Source organism: Mugil cephalus, chromosome 4, assembly GCF_022458985.1.
Source record: "Mugil cephalus isolate CIBA_MC_2020 chromosome 4, CIBA_Mcephalus_1.1, whole genome shotgun sequence".
Lineage (NCBI taxonomy): Eukaryota > Metazoa > Chordata > Actinopteri > Mugiliformes > Mugilidae > Mugil > Mugil cephalus.
Window position 1 is genome coordinate 16,886,397 of NC_061773.1, and position 15,082 is coordinate 16,901,478.

At 45.3% G+C, this 15,082-nt stretch overlaps 1 protein-coding gene across 2 annotated transcripts in view; it reads right to left on the reverse strand.

The window, feature by feature from the left end:
- The window catches only part of grip2b (glutamate receptor interacting protein 2b), a 240,363-nt gene extending 226,300 nt beyond the window's left edge, over positions 1–14,063 (reverse strand). The window contains exons 1-2 of one of the 2 annotated variants that reach the window (XM_047582875.1): positions 13,993–14,063; positions 12,847–13,058 (exon numbers count right to left, since the gene is read on the reverse strand). In XM_047582875.1, coding sequence (XP_047438831.1) covers positions 12,847–12,901 — 55 coding nt within the window. In that variant the 5' untranslated portion in view covers positions 12,902–13,058; positions 13,993–14,063. Of the gene's footprint in view, positions 1–12,846 lie in introns of both variants that reach the window. The other variant, XM_047582877.1, reaches the window with a different exon arrangement.
- Positions 14,064–15,082: the final 1,019 nt, after the last annotated feature.

Genomic DNA, 15,082 nt, shown 5'->3' on the forward strand with positions numbered 1-15,082 from the left:
AAAAAAAAAGAGGACACGGGAACAGCTCAGATGAAAGCCGGGGATTAAAGATGACATTGTGAGACTGATAAGCAGATGACCCTCGAGATATCGCGAAGGAGAAACCTTCACAAGCTTCAGTCTGCGCCATCAAGAAACGGGCCGTGATGAAAACCGCGTCCCTTGGTCCCTTCTTTGCGAAATAACGCTTTCCACCAGTTTAAAAAAAAAAAAAAAAAAAGTGCCGTCTGGGTCATAACAGTGACGAGAATTTCATTCTGAGGCACATAAATCTCTCGTCCGTGGGGACACGGCTAATCTCAGTTTGGCAAAAGAAAGGACTCGTGGGGCAGTAAAGACGAGAAAAACTTGTTGACGCCGACGTGTTTGCGAGGTTGAAAAGGGCCCAAGGTTCATGAAACAAATCAACAAAATGGTACTCGCTCTTTCCGCGAGAAGTTTTGTTGTGGGCGCCTCGGCCACTCGGAGGAGAGCCTCAGAAAGCAATCAGTGCTGAGCAAGCACACCAGACTTTAATCAAGAATGAGGCAGGAGTTCAGTACTACTGTTACATCAACCGAGCAGGAACGTGTAGTTCTGCATGGTGGAAAAAAGATTCTAAATTATGCTAACAGGCACTGTCAGACTGCAAGAAGGGCCTCCTGTTATAGGTGATTTATAACTCTGTTAAGTTGACGCAGAGGCTACGTCGATAAAGCGAACACCTACGCAGTCTCCCTAGAAATGTAACTACGCGTTTGGTAGTAGGGTGTTTGCTCCCATTTAGTATTTTAGGCTGCTGCTCCACCACCACAATTTTTGAATTGATTGTTTTGGGTCAATAAAGAATCAGTAACATTAACAGAGGAGGTCTGGAGATACAGACATTTCTTTGACTGGAGTTCGGCGAAATTTCGGTCACCGAAGCAGGAAGTGGAAGGTGAAGTAGAAACAAGATTGAACCCAACTGGCAAAAAAGACACAGCGCCGATATTGGCTACGTTGGTAGGTCACTGCGTCCCACACTACTCTAAAACCAGTTTGAACCATTTGTTAGCATCTCTGAGCAGCATCAAAATTCAGACATGTTTAAACAGGTCATTGACTCGACGTTGTGCAACCATCCCTGACGATGCCAGAGGAAGGAGTAGTAATCGTTGGTGTCGGAGCCACTTAAAATGTGACTGAACCGATGCGGTGTTGCGTTCGGTGAGAATGGAAGACACCAAGGCCGACCTACACCTTCACTCAACAGACACATTTCTGATTTGTTCAACAACAGTATCTTTGGTAGAAACTAAGCTTTACTCAGCTGCAGTGATTTTCTTGCGGATGGCGCAACGTGTCACCAAGGTGCTCCGCGCAGTTCAAAGAGATAAGCCGATGTTCTGTAAACGTGTCACGTATGGACTGTTAGTAGACAGCCAACTAAGAGCAAAGTGAAATGAAAGAAAATGGTCCACAGTTTGCACCAATAAACAGAAAAGGAAAGATAAGCTGTGCTTTTCAAGGCATTAAGCCATAAGATCCGGCTCCCTTAAAGAGCTGTAATTCAATATTTGTCAGTAATTCAAGTCCCAGTCGAAGAAGTAAAATAACCAATAAAAGCTACGTCAGCTAGACTGACAATGAGCAGATAATATTACAGCCTGTGATAAACAAAAACAACAAAAGTGTATAGGACTGCTTTAGTTGTACAGATGTAAGCAATTTGAATTTTTCCAGTTTTTCCAGGCGAAAACCTATGTGTAGTTTTATGATGTGTCTAGTGCAGCATCGAAGCACAGGTGGGTGAATAAGTGAACACAGAGACCGTCTTAAACACAAACCTTATCGCAAATAAGGTTTGTATCAATATCTCCACCTTTGTTAACCACAGTCTGTTTGGGGAGGAGAACTATTATTCGGTCGGAGGCTGCAGAATAGAGAGAAAATGACAAAGTGGACGTGAAATGAAATGGGGCAAGAACAGGAAAGGGACAGAAAAGAAAAGGCAAAACGGTAAGCGAAAAGAGAAGAACACAACTGAAAACTGGGATTAAAAGAAAGGTATACAAACAAGGAGCGGAGAGGAAGGAAAAACGAGCTGCCACGGGAGGGGAGAGCTGCAAATATGTGGGAAGATGAGAGAAGACGTGAGGAAGATGAGAAGAGAAAGGGAAGAAAAGTTAGCATACAGGATGCAAAAGGGCGGCGGTGCGTGATTAGATGGGGGAAAAAAATGAAAAAACTAAGACGAGGAGGAGGAAAGATGATACGAGAAAGAGCACAAGAATTAAATCTAGGGATACTGGGAAAAGAAAGGAGAAAAAAAAAGAGAGGCTGAAATGAGACGGTGAAGAGGAGATGAGAGGAGGGAAGAGAAGAGCGTTTGTTGTTTTTGCTGTGCATGAGTCATCGTCAGATCCTATTATGACTGAAGCAGCGTTACCGCTCTCGCCCACTGCTAACCTACGGCTACATGCCTTCTACACGCAACACACACGCACACGCACACGCAACACACACACACACACACACGCACACACACAGGTTGCCACTGCTATTTTAGTGAGGACGTCACAGAATGCCAAGGTAATGGCTTTTCTTTCCGGGTCGACAGAAACCCATTGACAACATTACAGTTTACAGATACATTGACTACAAATTAGGCCCCTCGAAATACACAACACACTTGACACTGAACCATCCCCCCATCACCGTCTTCTGTTTGTCATTTGTTTTCCAACCTTTAAATCTCATAACACGGGAATTTTGTAGCTACAGCGCAAAGTAGTGAAGGACGTCAGCACTGCCGCGCACTTCAGGTGTTAACACTGCGCTCGCACCAATTGTATACATACAAGTGCTTCAATTACATTGTAATCTAAATGTGTTCATGGTTCACAATCGATGGCCTTTCCAATGGCACGGAGAAGCGATCTGCTTCCTCTACAGCACATCAGAGAGAAACGTCGGACGTCTGCAGAAAAGTGCAAAACGTCATACCCATCCGTCAGTTCCATGAGCGATCGAGTCGCTTTGCGGTAACTGAAGAACCTAAAGTTCTTGGAGGTGGGAGCCAGTACCAGGACATGTTAGGGTAGGACTGCTCAGCCTCTTCCGTGCTGGTTCGGACTATTCTTTATTTCTTCTTTATCTGTCTTTTGCAAGCCCCAAAGACTATGCAATACAAAAATTCATTACACAAATAAAACGTTTCTCCGTCTGTGCTGCGATGCAAGCCTCCGCCGACCATCAGGAGTCACCGGGCTTCCAGCGCTTTGCCAAGGGACGCTTCAGGGACAGAACCACCAACTACCTCGGATAGCTGGAATAACCGCCTCTACCAAGATTGTGTGTTTGTGTCCAGCTGAAAACGGTCCTGTCTTCTCTTCTCTGATCATGAAAGGAAAGAGCAGCGCAGTGGCGCCGAAACATCTCACTTTCACGAGAGAGACGGCTTTTCGCCGCACTGATCGCAACGGTTCGCCAAGTTGAATAGGTTCAGTTGTAAAAGTGGAATCAGTCCTCAACCTTAGAAGTGACTGATCACAAAAAGTCACTCTGATCGTTTTAGAGGGCGCCGATAAACAACCTATTTGACAATTAGTATGATTGATGGAGCTGTTTGTCCCTGGCACTGAAAGGAGAATTTAGTCAGTATTGAGCCCATTAATAACACATTTTAGCTTTTACACTTAGCGGCTGCCCTTTTTACCCTTCCTTTAAACGGCACCGTCTTTGTCACAGACTAATTGCGCGTTCGCAAAAGCCGTCCCCACGTCGACGGTCAGGAAAAGCACGGGCAAAAGACGCAAAACTTCTACGCTTACGGCATCTGCACCTTGGCATGAGAGTAAATGACATTTCTCCTTTGTGCGAGTGTCCTGAAGAATGACAATAAGCCGTCGCACGAACAAAACGCCTCCGAAATACCCTCCGTCTACTCTCTGCGGCTTGAGCGTCTTCCATCACTGACAGATCCTCCAGATAAAAACTCATCCTTCTGAGTATCACTAGAACGCAGAGCTCTCTCAAATTCGAGTGCCCTTCTGTCCTAATAGCGTCGAAAATCGCGTGTGTGCGTTTGTGCTGCAGCGTTTCAAATTCCAATTGTGAAGCCCTCCTGACCCACTGAAGCAACATCACTGATTGTATGTCCTGCAGACAGTTTATTTAAAGGAAAGTACATATGGACCAGAGGCTGCTCGACTGCTATGTGGTGAAAGTCAAGTCGACGCCGACTGACTTGATGATGTCGCTAGTAAATGCACAGGAGAAATCAATGCTTTGCAACAATGAACTCTGTATTTCTGACCTGAACACATGTGCTGAGAACAGACATACTGTGTGCTTCAGATATGTATAGCCATATAAAAACAGGCTGCTACTCAGAGTGCCATCGGTAGTATTTATACGTGGTATTCCTCTGAAGACTTCTCCATGCTGAGGCTCAAGGTCTGATGGGTTTAACAATGAAACTCACCAGCAAGCTGTTGATTTGCAGCCTCCTTCACTCTGTTACCGCAGGTGAAGTTGTTAATTAACAGCCGCTGAGAGAATTTGGATCCTTCCTCTGCTAGCGTTAGCGGATGCCTTTTCAGGTGAGTGTGCATCGCAGCAGCGCTTTTGTCATATTTCAGGAATGACTCGCATATTTTGCGCGTCTGTGCAGACACTGTCACTGTGGCATGGGCTTCATCTTTAGTGAAGCACCGCCACACACGTGACGAAGCGCTGATAGTTTGCCGTTTGCTTGTTACTGTCACGTGATCAGTGACTAGTTGACATGAGGCGCAGCAGTGAAGCCAACGAGCAGGACTAGCCGACCGGTACAACCCCGAATACGAACGAGCTTTCTTTACCCGCATGCGAAGTGCTCCCCGAGAGCTTTTCATAGCCAGAGAGGAGTTGCCAATTCCGTCTTATCGAACGAACCTGACCATCGACAGACAGTCAGTGGCTGCTGCACGGACCAGTCAGGTGACATTTACCGCGAAAGGTGTCATTTGAATATCTGAAGATTGACACCGATATCTTTTTCCCCCCCCCCGGAATTGGCTGACATATGCCGAGGTACGATAACTGCAAACACAGGAGATTTGTTTGACACTTCTGGTGGAGTAGTTAATTGGGAGCGATTATATCTGCCAACCCGGGGTTCCCTGCTCAGTCCGAGTTTAAATGGGAGAGTAGAAGCGCAGCACTCGCGGGGCCTGAATGGGAATTCATCTCGCGCTTTCGACACAACGAGCGGCCGCGCGGACGAGGAGCGAGAGGTCAAACGCAACCTTGGGAGAGTCAACTTTGTTCCGCGTATTAATTCAGAAGCAAAAGAGCTCATCAACAAAATCAACAAAACACCAGCTGAGTGCGATGAAAAGACGGCCACGGGCTCAAGGCTGACTTTTAAAACCATTAGCCCACCTTCACATTCTGGTCGTAAGCCGCTACGCGCGTCACGCAACTCAAACTTCCCACCAATGAAGGGCTCCTGTCGTGAACAGCCACCGACACCGAGGAGCGCTGACATATATCCTGCAGCTGCCGAGCCCGCTCGCTTTTGTCCAAGGAATAGTTCAAACCTAAGTGGATTCATTTCTGAAAACTGAGGGAAGCAGCGATTACTCACACGTAAGAAATGTCAACAAGACACTGGCATTTCCGCTTGATAAATTACTTACAGAAAATGATTAAGCAGTTATTGATGTTGATTAACTTTCTGTTCATCAAGATAAAGATTAATTGCCTGCTCGAGAGATTCAGATGAGAAAACCGAGTCCCCTGAATGCCGTTAACATTTTCATTAGTCATTTGCATTTATCCCCTGGCAAGGAAACAGTTTCTCGACTCTGAAAATTTCCAAGCGCTCGCGTCGTGTCAGAGCACGGCTCGCCGCGGCTAACGGCTCACACCGCCACAACGGATCTACGCGAAGCCTACACACAGGTAACCGGATTCGGTTCTGGAACCACACCATTTGAATATCGCTGTGGGGGCATGTTTCAAGAATATGGAGGAAATAAATGCTTCCACGTACAAGCAGATAGTCCTTTAACCAATAAAAAACCATCGCTGCTACTCTGCTTCCCATCGCCAGATTAGATTAGCCCGGCAGATCATCAGACACAATGAATTCCAGGGTCATTCCACAATGACAATTCCTGCACAACAATCTTGTGTGGCTTACCGCGTTGATAACATTTAATCCTACGCGCTGCCGCGTCGCCATCGTTCGGTAATAATGCAGCAAAAGCCATAAAGTCCTATTCGCGCACAATTTTGTCCACCCCTACGTCTGTACTGTGCGGCGCAGATTTAACAAACTCTGTGTTTTACGTAAATTTACTCGTTCCATCCACTATATCTGACGCCTCTGCCACTTTCCGCTTCACTCCACTGCGTGTTACAGGTAATATCCTACATTTTATGCCTCTACACTTTCTGACAGCTTTAGTTACTTTGCAAATTCGGATTAACAATAAATAATCAATAATCTTTGAAAAATAAAACATGTGATGTGATTTATGAGTCTGCATTGATCCTATGGGGGAAGTTACGCGCAGCCTGTCAGTGTTTAAATCAGGCCCACATTTACTGAGGCGATGAACACGGGGATACTTTAAATAAAATAAAATACATTTAAATACACGCTGCCATACGTGCATTCATGCATGTCATCGTCTTCAGCAGTGTTGTTCATCAGATGCTTTCCGGCTTTTTCCTCTGTATGAATGTGTGAGTGACGTCTTAACAGCCGTCCACACTTTGACTCATGGCTCAACCTTTATAATCCTCAAATCAAAAGCCAAAAAAAAGAAAAAAGAAAAAGCAGCGAATCAAACAAAACTCAAAAGAGGCTCTGAGTTAATCGCGGGACTTCTGTGTTAGGAGAACTAGGGTAGGTAATTTGCAGTGTAATTTTTACTTAACAGAAATACAGACATATCTGCACAGGATTAAGACGCAACCTCTGCAATTATTACAAATTACTGCAGGTAAAAGGCTTTAGTGTCCTGCTAGTCACCTAAATTGAGTTTCTCTATGCTTCAAATATGCTGTTTCTTCTAAGCCTTAGGCCAGAAGAGCCCACCTATGTCCGTAATTTGTAAAGTAAAAATTACACCACAAATTACCTATGTACCCTGTTTCTCCTAACACAGAGGTCCTGTGATGATTCTAATCCAGGGCAGATCGGCATCTCTGTGAGTTGAGGGTGCGTTTTTACCATTTCAAGACTTTGAGTCATCTAAGAATCATGAAGAATGTGCTATAACACACAGTATGTACAGGTGCTTGGGTGCAAAGTCGAGATATCGCTGAACTATTCCCCCGTTTAGACGGATGAAATCAAAGCATCGACGTGTTCATCGGCAACGGTCGGTCCGATTTGAACACTGCCGGGCCCTGTGACACGCAGCGGAGTGAGGAGGAAAGCAGCAGAGACATAACTATGGATAGTAAATTTGAGTAAAAGACAGGGTTTGCCTATTCTGTGTGGATGCACCACATGAAACACAGACATAGGAGTGAGATTTAAGAATCACAGGACATCCCCGAGTAGAAACTAGTCACATCAAATTAGGGCTCTACATGCATACGGTGAATTTTCTGAATTTGTCCACTGAGAGACACGATTGGACCAACCAACCTTTGTCCCTGCAACATGTCGTTGCTGTGTAGTTTTACATCAGACACCAAGAAACAGAGCAATTCAGAGTAACCAGAGTTACGAGTACTGTGGAGCCAGCAGGTGTTGCATAAACACTCTGTTAGGTGGTTACCATGTTATCATTTAAATACGGTTAATTAAATCGTAAAAATGATTCATTAAATGCGGAACAGGCCGGTTCTTTTGCAGTTCGAGCTCTCACTCCTATAGTGTTAGACTAACAATTACATTGAAGCCTATAAATAAACACACTAAATGTGGAAAGCAGCACCTTCACTGCTCTGACTCACATCAGTCCTCTCCCTCTCCCTCATCCACTCCCGTCTCCTCCTCCGAGCTCCCAGGACCACCTCCTCTCCTCCTTTCCCCACCTCCTGCCTCCTGCCTCCGCTCTCCATCCATCAGCGATAACACAACTAAGCCTTATTAAAAGAGGTTTTTGGGGTTGGAGCTCAATCACACGCTCGCAGTTTATTACGCTCCCGCACATCCGTACAGTCTCGGGCTTCGCTCTCCGCTAACCAGCACATTATTTGATCTTCTAGTCTCCTGATTAATGGGATCTCCTCCGTCGGCCGATAAGGACTACAAACCAGCTTTCTATCTTTCTCCTTCACACTCTCCTCCGTTTTTATCGGTTCCCTCCTTATGACTTTGTCAGGTCCCCCTCTCCCTCTCTCTCTCTCTCTCTGCCTCTCCATTCGTTTTCCGTTTCGACCCTCTCATTCCCTTTCATTCCTCCATCCTTAATGCTGATCACGGAGGCCATTATTATTTGTAACCTTAAATTTCTTCCCATTCTCTGCGTGATGGATGAGCATTGCACGCGCAAACATTCTCCCTCTCTGGCGCACACACACACACACACACACACACACACAAACAAACACACACACACACACACACACACTCTCTCTCTCTCCTTCACTGTTACTCCCTTGCTTATCCATAATCTGTCCTTCAACAGGGCAATGAGATGTTGTGATCAAACTATTGTTAAAGAATGCCGGCGAAGCTGCTTATAAATGCATTGCATACCGGTCACTTCCTTTTAACCGCACACAACTTGTGCACTCCCACTCTGACACACCCACACACACACGGTGCAACACAGTGGCCGGCTCTTTTTCCCCGTCTTGACATCAGTACTTGTATAACTCCTCCCTCTGTCTAGTGTATCTGCTTGCCTTTTCATGTCTGAATGCCTTAGCCTCGGGCGCCCCCGGTTTAGGGGTCTCGGGGAGAACATGATTCGTTACATAACTGGCTGCTGATGTCATATTCTTTGTGACAGTGTTCAAGAGTTTTACTACAAACTGATGTGTGTGTTTTTTGTAGTTGCGGCCCAACAGTACGAAATGGTATTAGACGACCAATTATTGAATGTGGCGATTGATGTAACAAAGTGGCAACCTTTAATAACTCTGGGACCTTTGACTGATCAAGAGTCTCTGTCCACAACAGCAGCAGCAATAACAGGTGATATAACAACCAAACCTTGACTGTCGCCAATCTCAGTAAAGTTAGGTTACGTGGAAATTTTGTCTCTTTAGCTTGTTTGATGCCTTAAGGCTGATTTACGTACTGTGGGACATTGACAGCGTAACCTAAGCACGTAGCCAACGCCGGCGCGAGATACTCAGCGCTAGTTTGCGTCTGTGTCACTTTTGCAGGTTTGCCAAAATTTCACCGAGGCTAGTCACGTTAATGTTTGTTTCTCCAAACCTTCCCAGTTAACATTTCCTCTGTGTGTTTCGTCTTTATTGATCCAAGACAACAAATTCAAAAACTGTGGCGATGGAGAGGCAGAAATATGCTACTGCCAAGTGGACCAATCACAGCTCTTGCTGGCTGCGTTGCCGTGACGTGTGGTTACATTGACGGACTGGCATAAACTCTTTGCATTACTTGTGTAAGTGTAGCACAGGGGTAGCATGCATGGTAGGTATTCACAGCCTCACAAGTTGAAGTCCTTGAGTTGTGACGTGTTTGATGACATTTTCAAAAATGAATAGAAATAAGTACTTTTGTCTTATACAGCTTTCTTTTAGTCTGACGTAATATTGATATGTTCCCTACGGCTTCATCCTTTCTTTATGCCTTTACATTTTCTACATTAGCTTACTCAGTCATTAGCTTGCTAGGGGTGGACAAATGTTAGCCTCTGTGAATTCTGGTGGCCAACATTTACCTGGCAGTGGTGTTCTTATGATTTACGGCCAATATTACCACCGGGACATCAATCATTTTGTGTACACAACCAACTCGTGAGTTCTATTTGAAGACAGGAGCAGTTTCTTACTTTGGTTTTCCATCCATTTATTCATCTATTCAAGTGCTTAACTTAAAGGGATACGCCAACCCTAAGTGAAACTTAGTCAGAAACCAAGAGTTGGATAAGTAAGAAAAAGTATTTTTAAATCAGACCAGGCATTGTCCTAAAGCTGTTAGTTTTATCTTGGCATAGGCGCGGTAATGCAGTGTTGCCACTTAGCCAGTCGTTCGCAAAAGTGATAAACAAACTCAAGAATTTTCCTAATTAATTCTTGTGACCTGTACATTCAAATTGAGTACAAATGTCAGATATTGACAGGGGACTATATACCAGCAAAGCTAAAACTGCAAATCTAGTATCGAGTATCCCTTAAAGTCAGGTTGTAGTGGCAACAGGCTATGCATGGTTACAAGCAGGGGTTTTGTTTTGTGAGGTTTGATGATATATTGGTGTTGTATAGTAATATTTTGTGAGTTTTATAATACACAGTTTTTAATGACATTAACATTGTGTGCTGTTCTAACTTCGGACGAGTGTGTACTCTCCTGTTCCACTGGTGCTTCAGTGCCTTGCTCAAGAGCAGCCACAGGGTACTTAATAAAGTCAAGGATGCACTCGTCTTGTTCACACACATCTTAGGTTGCCCCTATAAAAACGGAAGCCCGGAACACTATGAGGACTCCGAAAGCCATTCATGGGTCCATAAGGCAGTTATCACCGGACAGCAGGGTCACCGCGCATCCAGCATACTAATGCAAAAGCTACATCTCGCGCTCACACACGTACGCGCCACGCGCAAACACCATTCTCGTACCATTTCTTCCCGTGCCTCACACCTTTCTCTGTCATTTCACACGCACACAAATGCATCACTCTTGCTCTGTGTCGTTCTCTCTCTCTCGATCACACTCATCTTGAGCGAAACCCCTTTTTTTTAACACACACACACACACACACATAGATGTAGCCTTACAGCCAACACAAACACACACACCCAATCACTCTCTGGCACCCACCCTGCGGATCAATTCTCACTTCGCCATCCACTACGTCTCATTCTCACACTCACACATATGGAAACAAAGTGGAGGATTTTTAATGACAAGGTAAATATGTGCGCGGGGTTAGCGGGTGCATGGTCTGCTGGAACAGATGACGCACATTCACACTTTCTGCAACAGCGATGGAATAAATTAATTTGACAGCCCAGAACACGAGCACATCTTTGGACGCCGCTGTTACCTATCGGACGGTCCTGTTACACCATGTGCAGATCTGCGAATGAAATAAAGCACCGCTGTGGTTTCTGAATGAGCCACTTTGTTTTAATAGAATTTTATTCAGGCTTTCAATTCTTGTTACACGCGCTCAAGTTATTTCTTGCATCAGGAAGACGTTAATTAGTTCACTCTTATTAATTAACTCAATCCCGAAAAAAAAAATAAAAAAATAAAAAAGCGTATGCAAATAAAAAAGAAGGACAAAGAAAAATTAAACTGTTAAAGAACAGGGTGTGTTAAACGTTGATACCTTTGACTGATTTTGAACAGGCGCATTAAAAGCTTTTAAAAATGACAAAATGCATAAAAGTCTTAAGGTAACCTTGAGCAGAACTCCAGCTCCCCGTTTGCACACGACCTTAACATTCAGAAACAAGTGAGAAACCCAAGGTACTGATGCAGAAAGAAAGCCCTGCACCGTGCCACCGTCAACACAATTTTGTCTCAGTGTCACATGCCACACATAGGCCACTCTCACATCTGCACGCGTTCGGATTACGCACACTATGCCGCACGTACGCACGCGCACTCTATGGCCGACCAACATCATCACTGTCTGCCTCCTCCTGTGTTCATGCTGCAGGACCAACACACACGCAGCCTCTCTCTCGCTCTCTCTCTCACACACACACACACAAACACAAATATGCACCCTGACCTGCCAGCATTAGTACCCTGGCACACCAGTGATGTGTCATGCGCAAAGCAGTCAGACCCAAGAGCCGATGCTTGGTAGTGAATCAGAAGAGCTGATTCCCATCGATTAAGAGCCGGCTCCCCACTACTGTTTATTTCCTTTTGCCCGTTCATACCTGCTCCTGTCAGGATTGGGGTAGAACTTTGTTTCGACGGGCACGCCATGTGGCCACTCACTTGTTAGGATTTAGGTTCATGACCGCACACGTACTAGGACTTGCAAGTTTATTACGCACACTAGTGTATGATAGAATATTTCACCACTCGTACTCCAGAGGTGGCTCCGATGCTTGGCAGTGAATCAGAAGAGCCGAATCTCATCTCAGCGAGAGCCGGCTCCGTGCTACTATTAGGCTTCTCATAAAAAGAAAAAAAAAATAGTGCAAATGTGCTTATCAATTCACAAACTATGTGTCTTTACTGTGTCGGTTTAAAATACTAGACCATAAGCAACACTAAATAAAGAGGAGTGTGGCGGCCGAAAGAGCCGACTCTGCTTTGGGAGCCGTGGCAAAAGAGTCGACTCTCAGAAAAGAGCTGAAACGGCGGAACAAACCCGCGGTGACACATGTGCGCACAGCGCGCACCTCCAACATGACCAAGCGTGACCATGTGCGCGCGCGCGCACACACACACACAGAGACACGCAATTACCAAAGCTGCAGGTGTTTCTCAATCAGCCCACAGAACGCACGCGCAAACAACGCCGGCGCGCGCGCCCACACACACACACTCGCGCGTCCACACACACACTTCCATTGAACCAGAAAACTCTGAAACAGGCGAGGCGTAAAGCGCAAAGACCCAAAGTGTCTCGAGCCCCGCTCGCATTTCAGACCACATTTTGACAAGCAAAAGAAACCCACGTTGCACGCCGCGCGCACAGACGCGCGCGGGCGCACGCACGCACGCACGCATTCACACATACACAGGCGCACGTTCGTTTGTTTTGCCTTCCTTACCTTCCTCGTGCATCCGCTGCAGACAGAAAGTGAGGTTCCGCCGCCAGCCCGGCATGGTGATGGGGGACAGGGGGGTAGAGGTCTCGGTGATGATGATGGGGGTGAGGGTGGTGGTGGTGGTGGTGGTGATGATGAGGAAGAGGAGTGATGAAGATGAAGGGGCAGTAGATCCTGTCCGGTGGAGGTGAGGGCTCGAGGCTGGAGAGCAGCCACTGGAAACACAACGATTCCCTGCGTTAGTTCTTAATCTCCCCCTTTCTTCCTCTGCCACTTTCTCCCCCGGTTTGTCAATAGGAAATCGGCGAGTGGCTGCTGCTCTCTCCGGCTACGACCCCGCTGACAGTCCGTGTGACAGTCGGTCCCGCTGCGGCACCAATGCTCCCTCTCCCTCTCTCTCTCTCACTGTTAACAGAGTCCAGACACTTCTCCCTCGCTTTCTCTCTTATATTATTTCTCTCCCTCCCTCTCTCTGCGTGTGTGTATTACCCCCGCTGTCCTTCCACCCCTCCCTTTTAATTTACTCACTCTCTACTTGTCTCTTAGTATTTGGTTCCACTGGCTGCCCTCTCACCGCCCGACCATGTTTCCTCCACTGGGTTCGTTTTCAGTTCAAATGTTCACTCTATCGAGACCGGACATTTCATTTCCACGGCAGATGACACGGAATGCACTCTGGCGGCTTCTAACAATGTTTGTCAAGTCATTTTGGATTCAGGAGGGCACACACAGCGACGCTTTGATCCTGCATTAAATCTGGTCTCATATTAACCCTTTGGAAAGACAGCAGCAGCTGGGGAGGCGTTCATTAACCAAGTCTGCACTGGCGCATTTTAAATCCGCAGATTAGCCACGTCTATTTCTGGAGAACAAAGTGATATAATGTGGGCCACGGTCCATTATGTTTTAAGAATTTGCTGCCGGCCTGTTCAAAATGAACCGCCGGCAGCAACTGCGCCCCTCGGACGCCCCTGTTGTGATTTAGAAGTTGAAAGGCCGATGGAGCCACGCAGGTAAATACGTGAGGTGACCAAACTCAGTCCCACAAATTACGCGCAGACACGTCGAGGGCGTCTTTGCGTCGCGTGTCTTCTCGCCACAAACGTTCCACGCTAAAAGGGCCCTTTCTTAAATAAAACTAAAACTTACTTTCTCTCACGTTCTGTTGTGACGCCGAGCCATGCGCATTGTTCTCTGTGACGGTGAAGGGGACGAGAGCGGCGAAGGGGCGACGTACGGGACTAGTTTGTCAGCTGACCTGTCGGGACAGATTGACAGCCGGGTCACACAGGATGAGGGGTCACAATGTTCTTTTATTTATTTATTTATTTATTTATTTATTCATTCATTCGTTCATTCATTCATTTTTTAATTGTATGCATTTCACATGCAATTTAAATAAAAAAAAAAAGAAAGAAAAAGAAAAACTTAAAAGAATGAAAATCCATTGGGCGTTTTTATCATCCTGTACTTGAATTTGATAAACATAGAATCACATTACACCTGTGTTCATAATTTTTTTTTCCCTTACTTTCTTTTTTACTGCAGGATTATAGTAAATTGTACACTGTCCCTGGACATGGAAGTCAGTAATGACTAAAATATTACATTAAAGGTACTGAATCCAAAGCTAGGTTTAGACAATGCTGTGAAATTATCTGACATGACTGATACAGTGAGAATAAACACCATTGGTTGCATTTTCTGATTTCTCTGGAAGTAATTCAAAAGTAAGTTTAATACAAGTTAAAAAAATAATAATAATAATAATAAAAAAGATAAATCCTGAGAAACTGCCTGATATCAACATGTAAGCAAGTCAAAAGCGTTTTTTTTTTGTTTGTTTGTTTTTTTTTTTTTTCGATTTTATTTTGGATGTTAGAAATGAAGTGAGTCTGACTACCAGAGGTGTCAGTCATGAGTTCAACTTAAGGGGTTGTCAGCATCCTTCAAACAAGGTGGAACAGCATTTGAAACTTCCATGCCGTCCCAACATCAGAAGCAGGGCCGCTGTGTCTGTGCTTTTTGAGCTTTCTGACACTGACAGGCAGCATCTGAAGAGGAATACAGTGGTCATTACATATCCTGGATACGATCTTTATTTTCCTTAAGCTCTTTCCCTCACCTTACTCCATCACTTTTGTGAAGTAGGGACAGAACCAAAATACAAAATGAAATATCCTATATCCCTAAGAGGAAAGGCTTTTCCTATTTTTTTTTAACAAGCAATTCTCTTTGA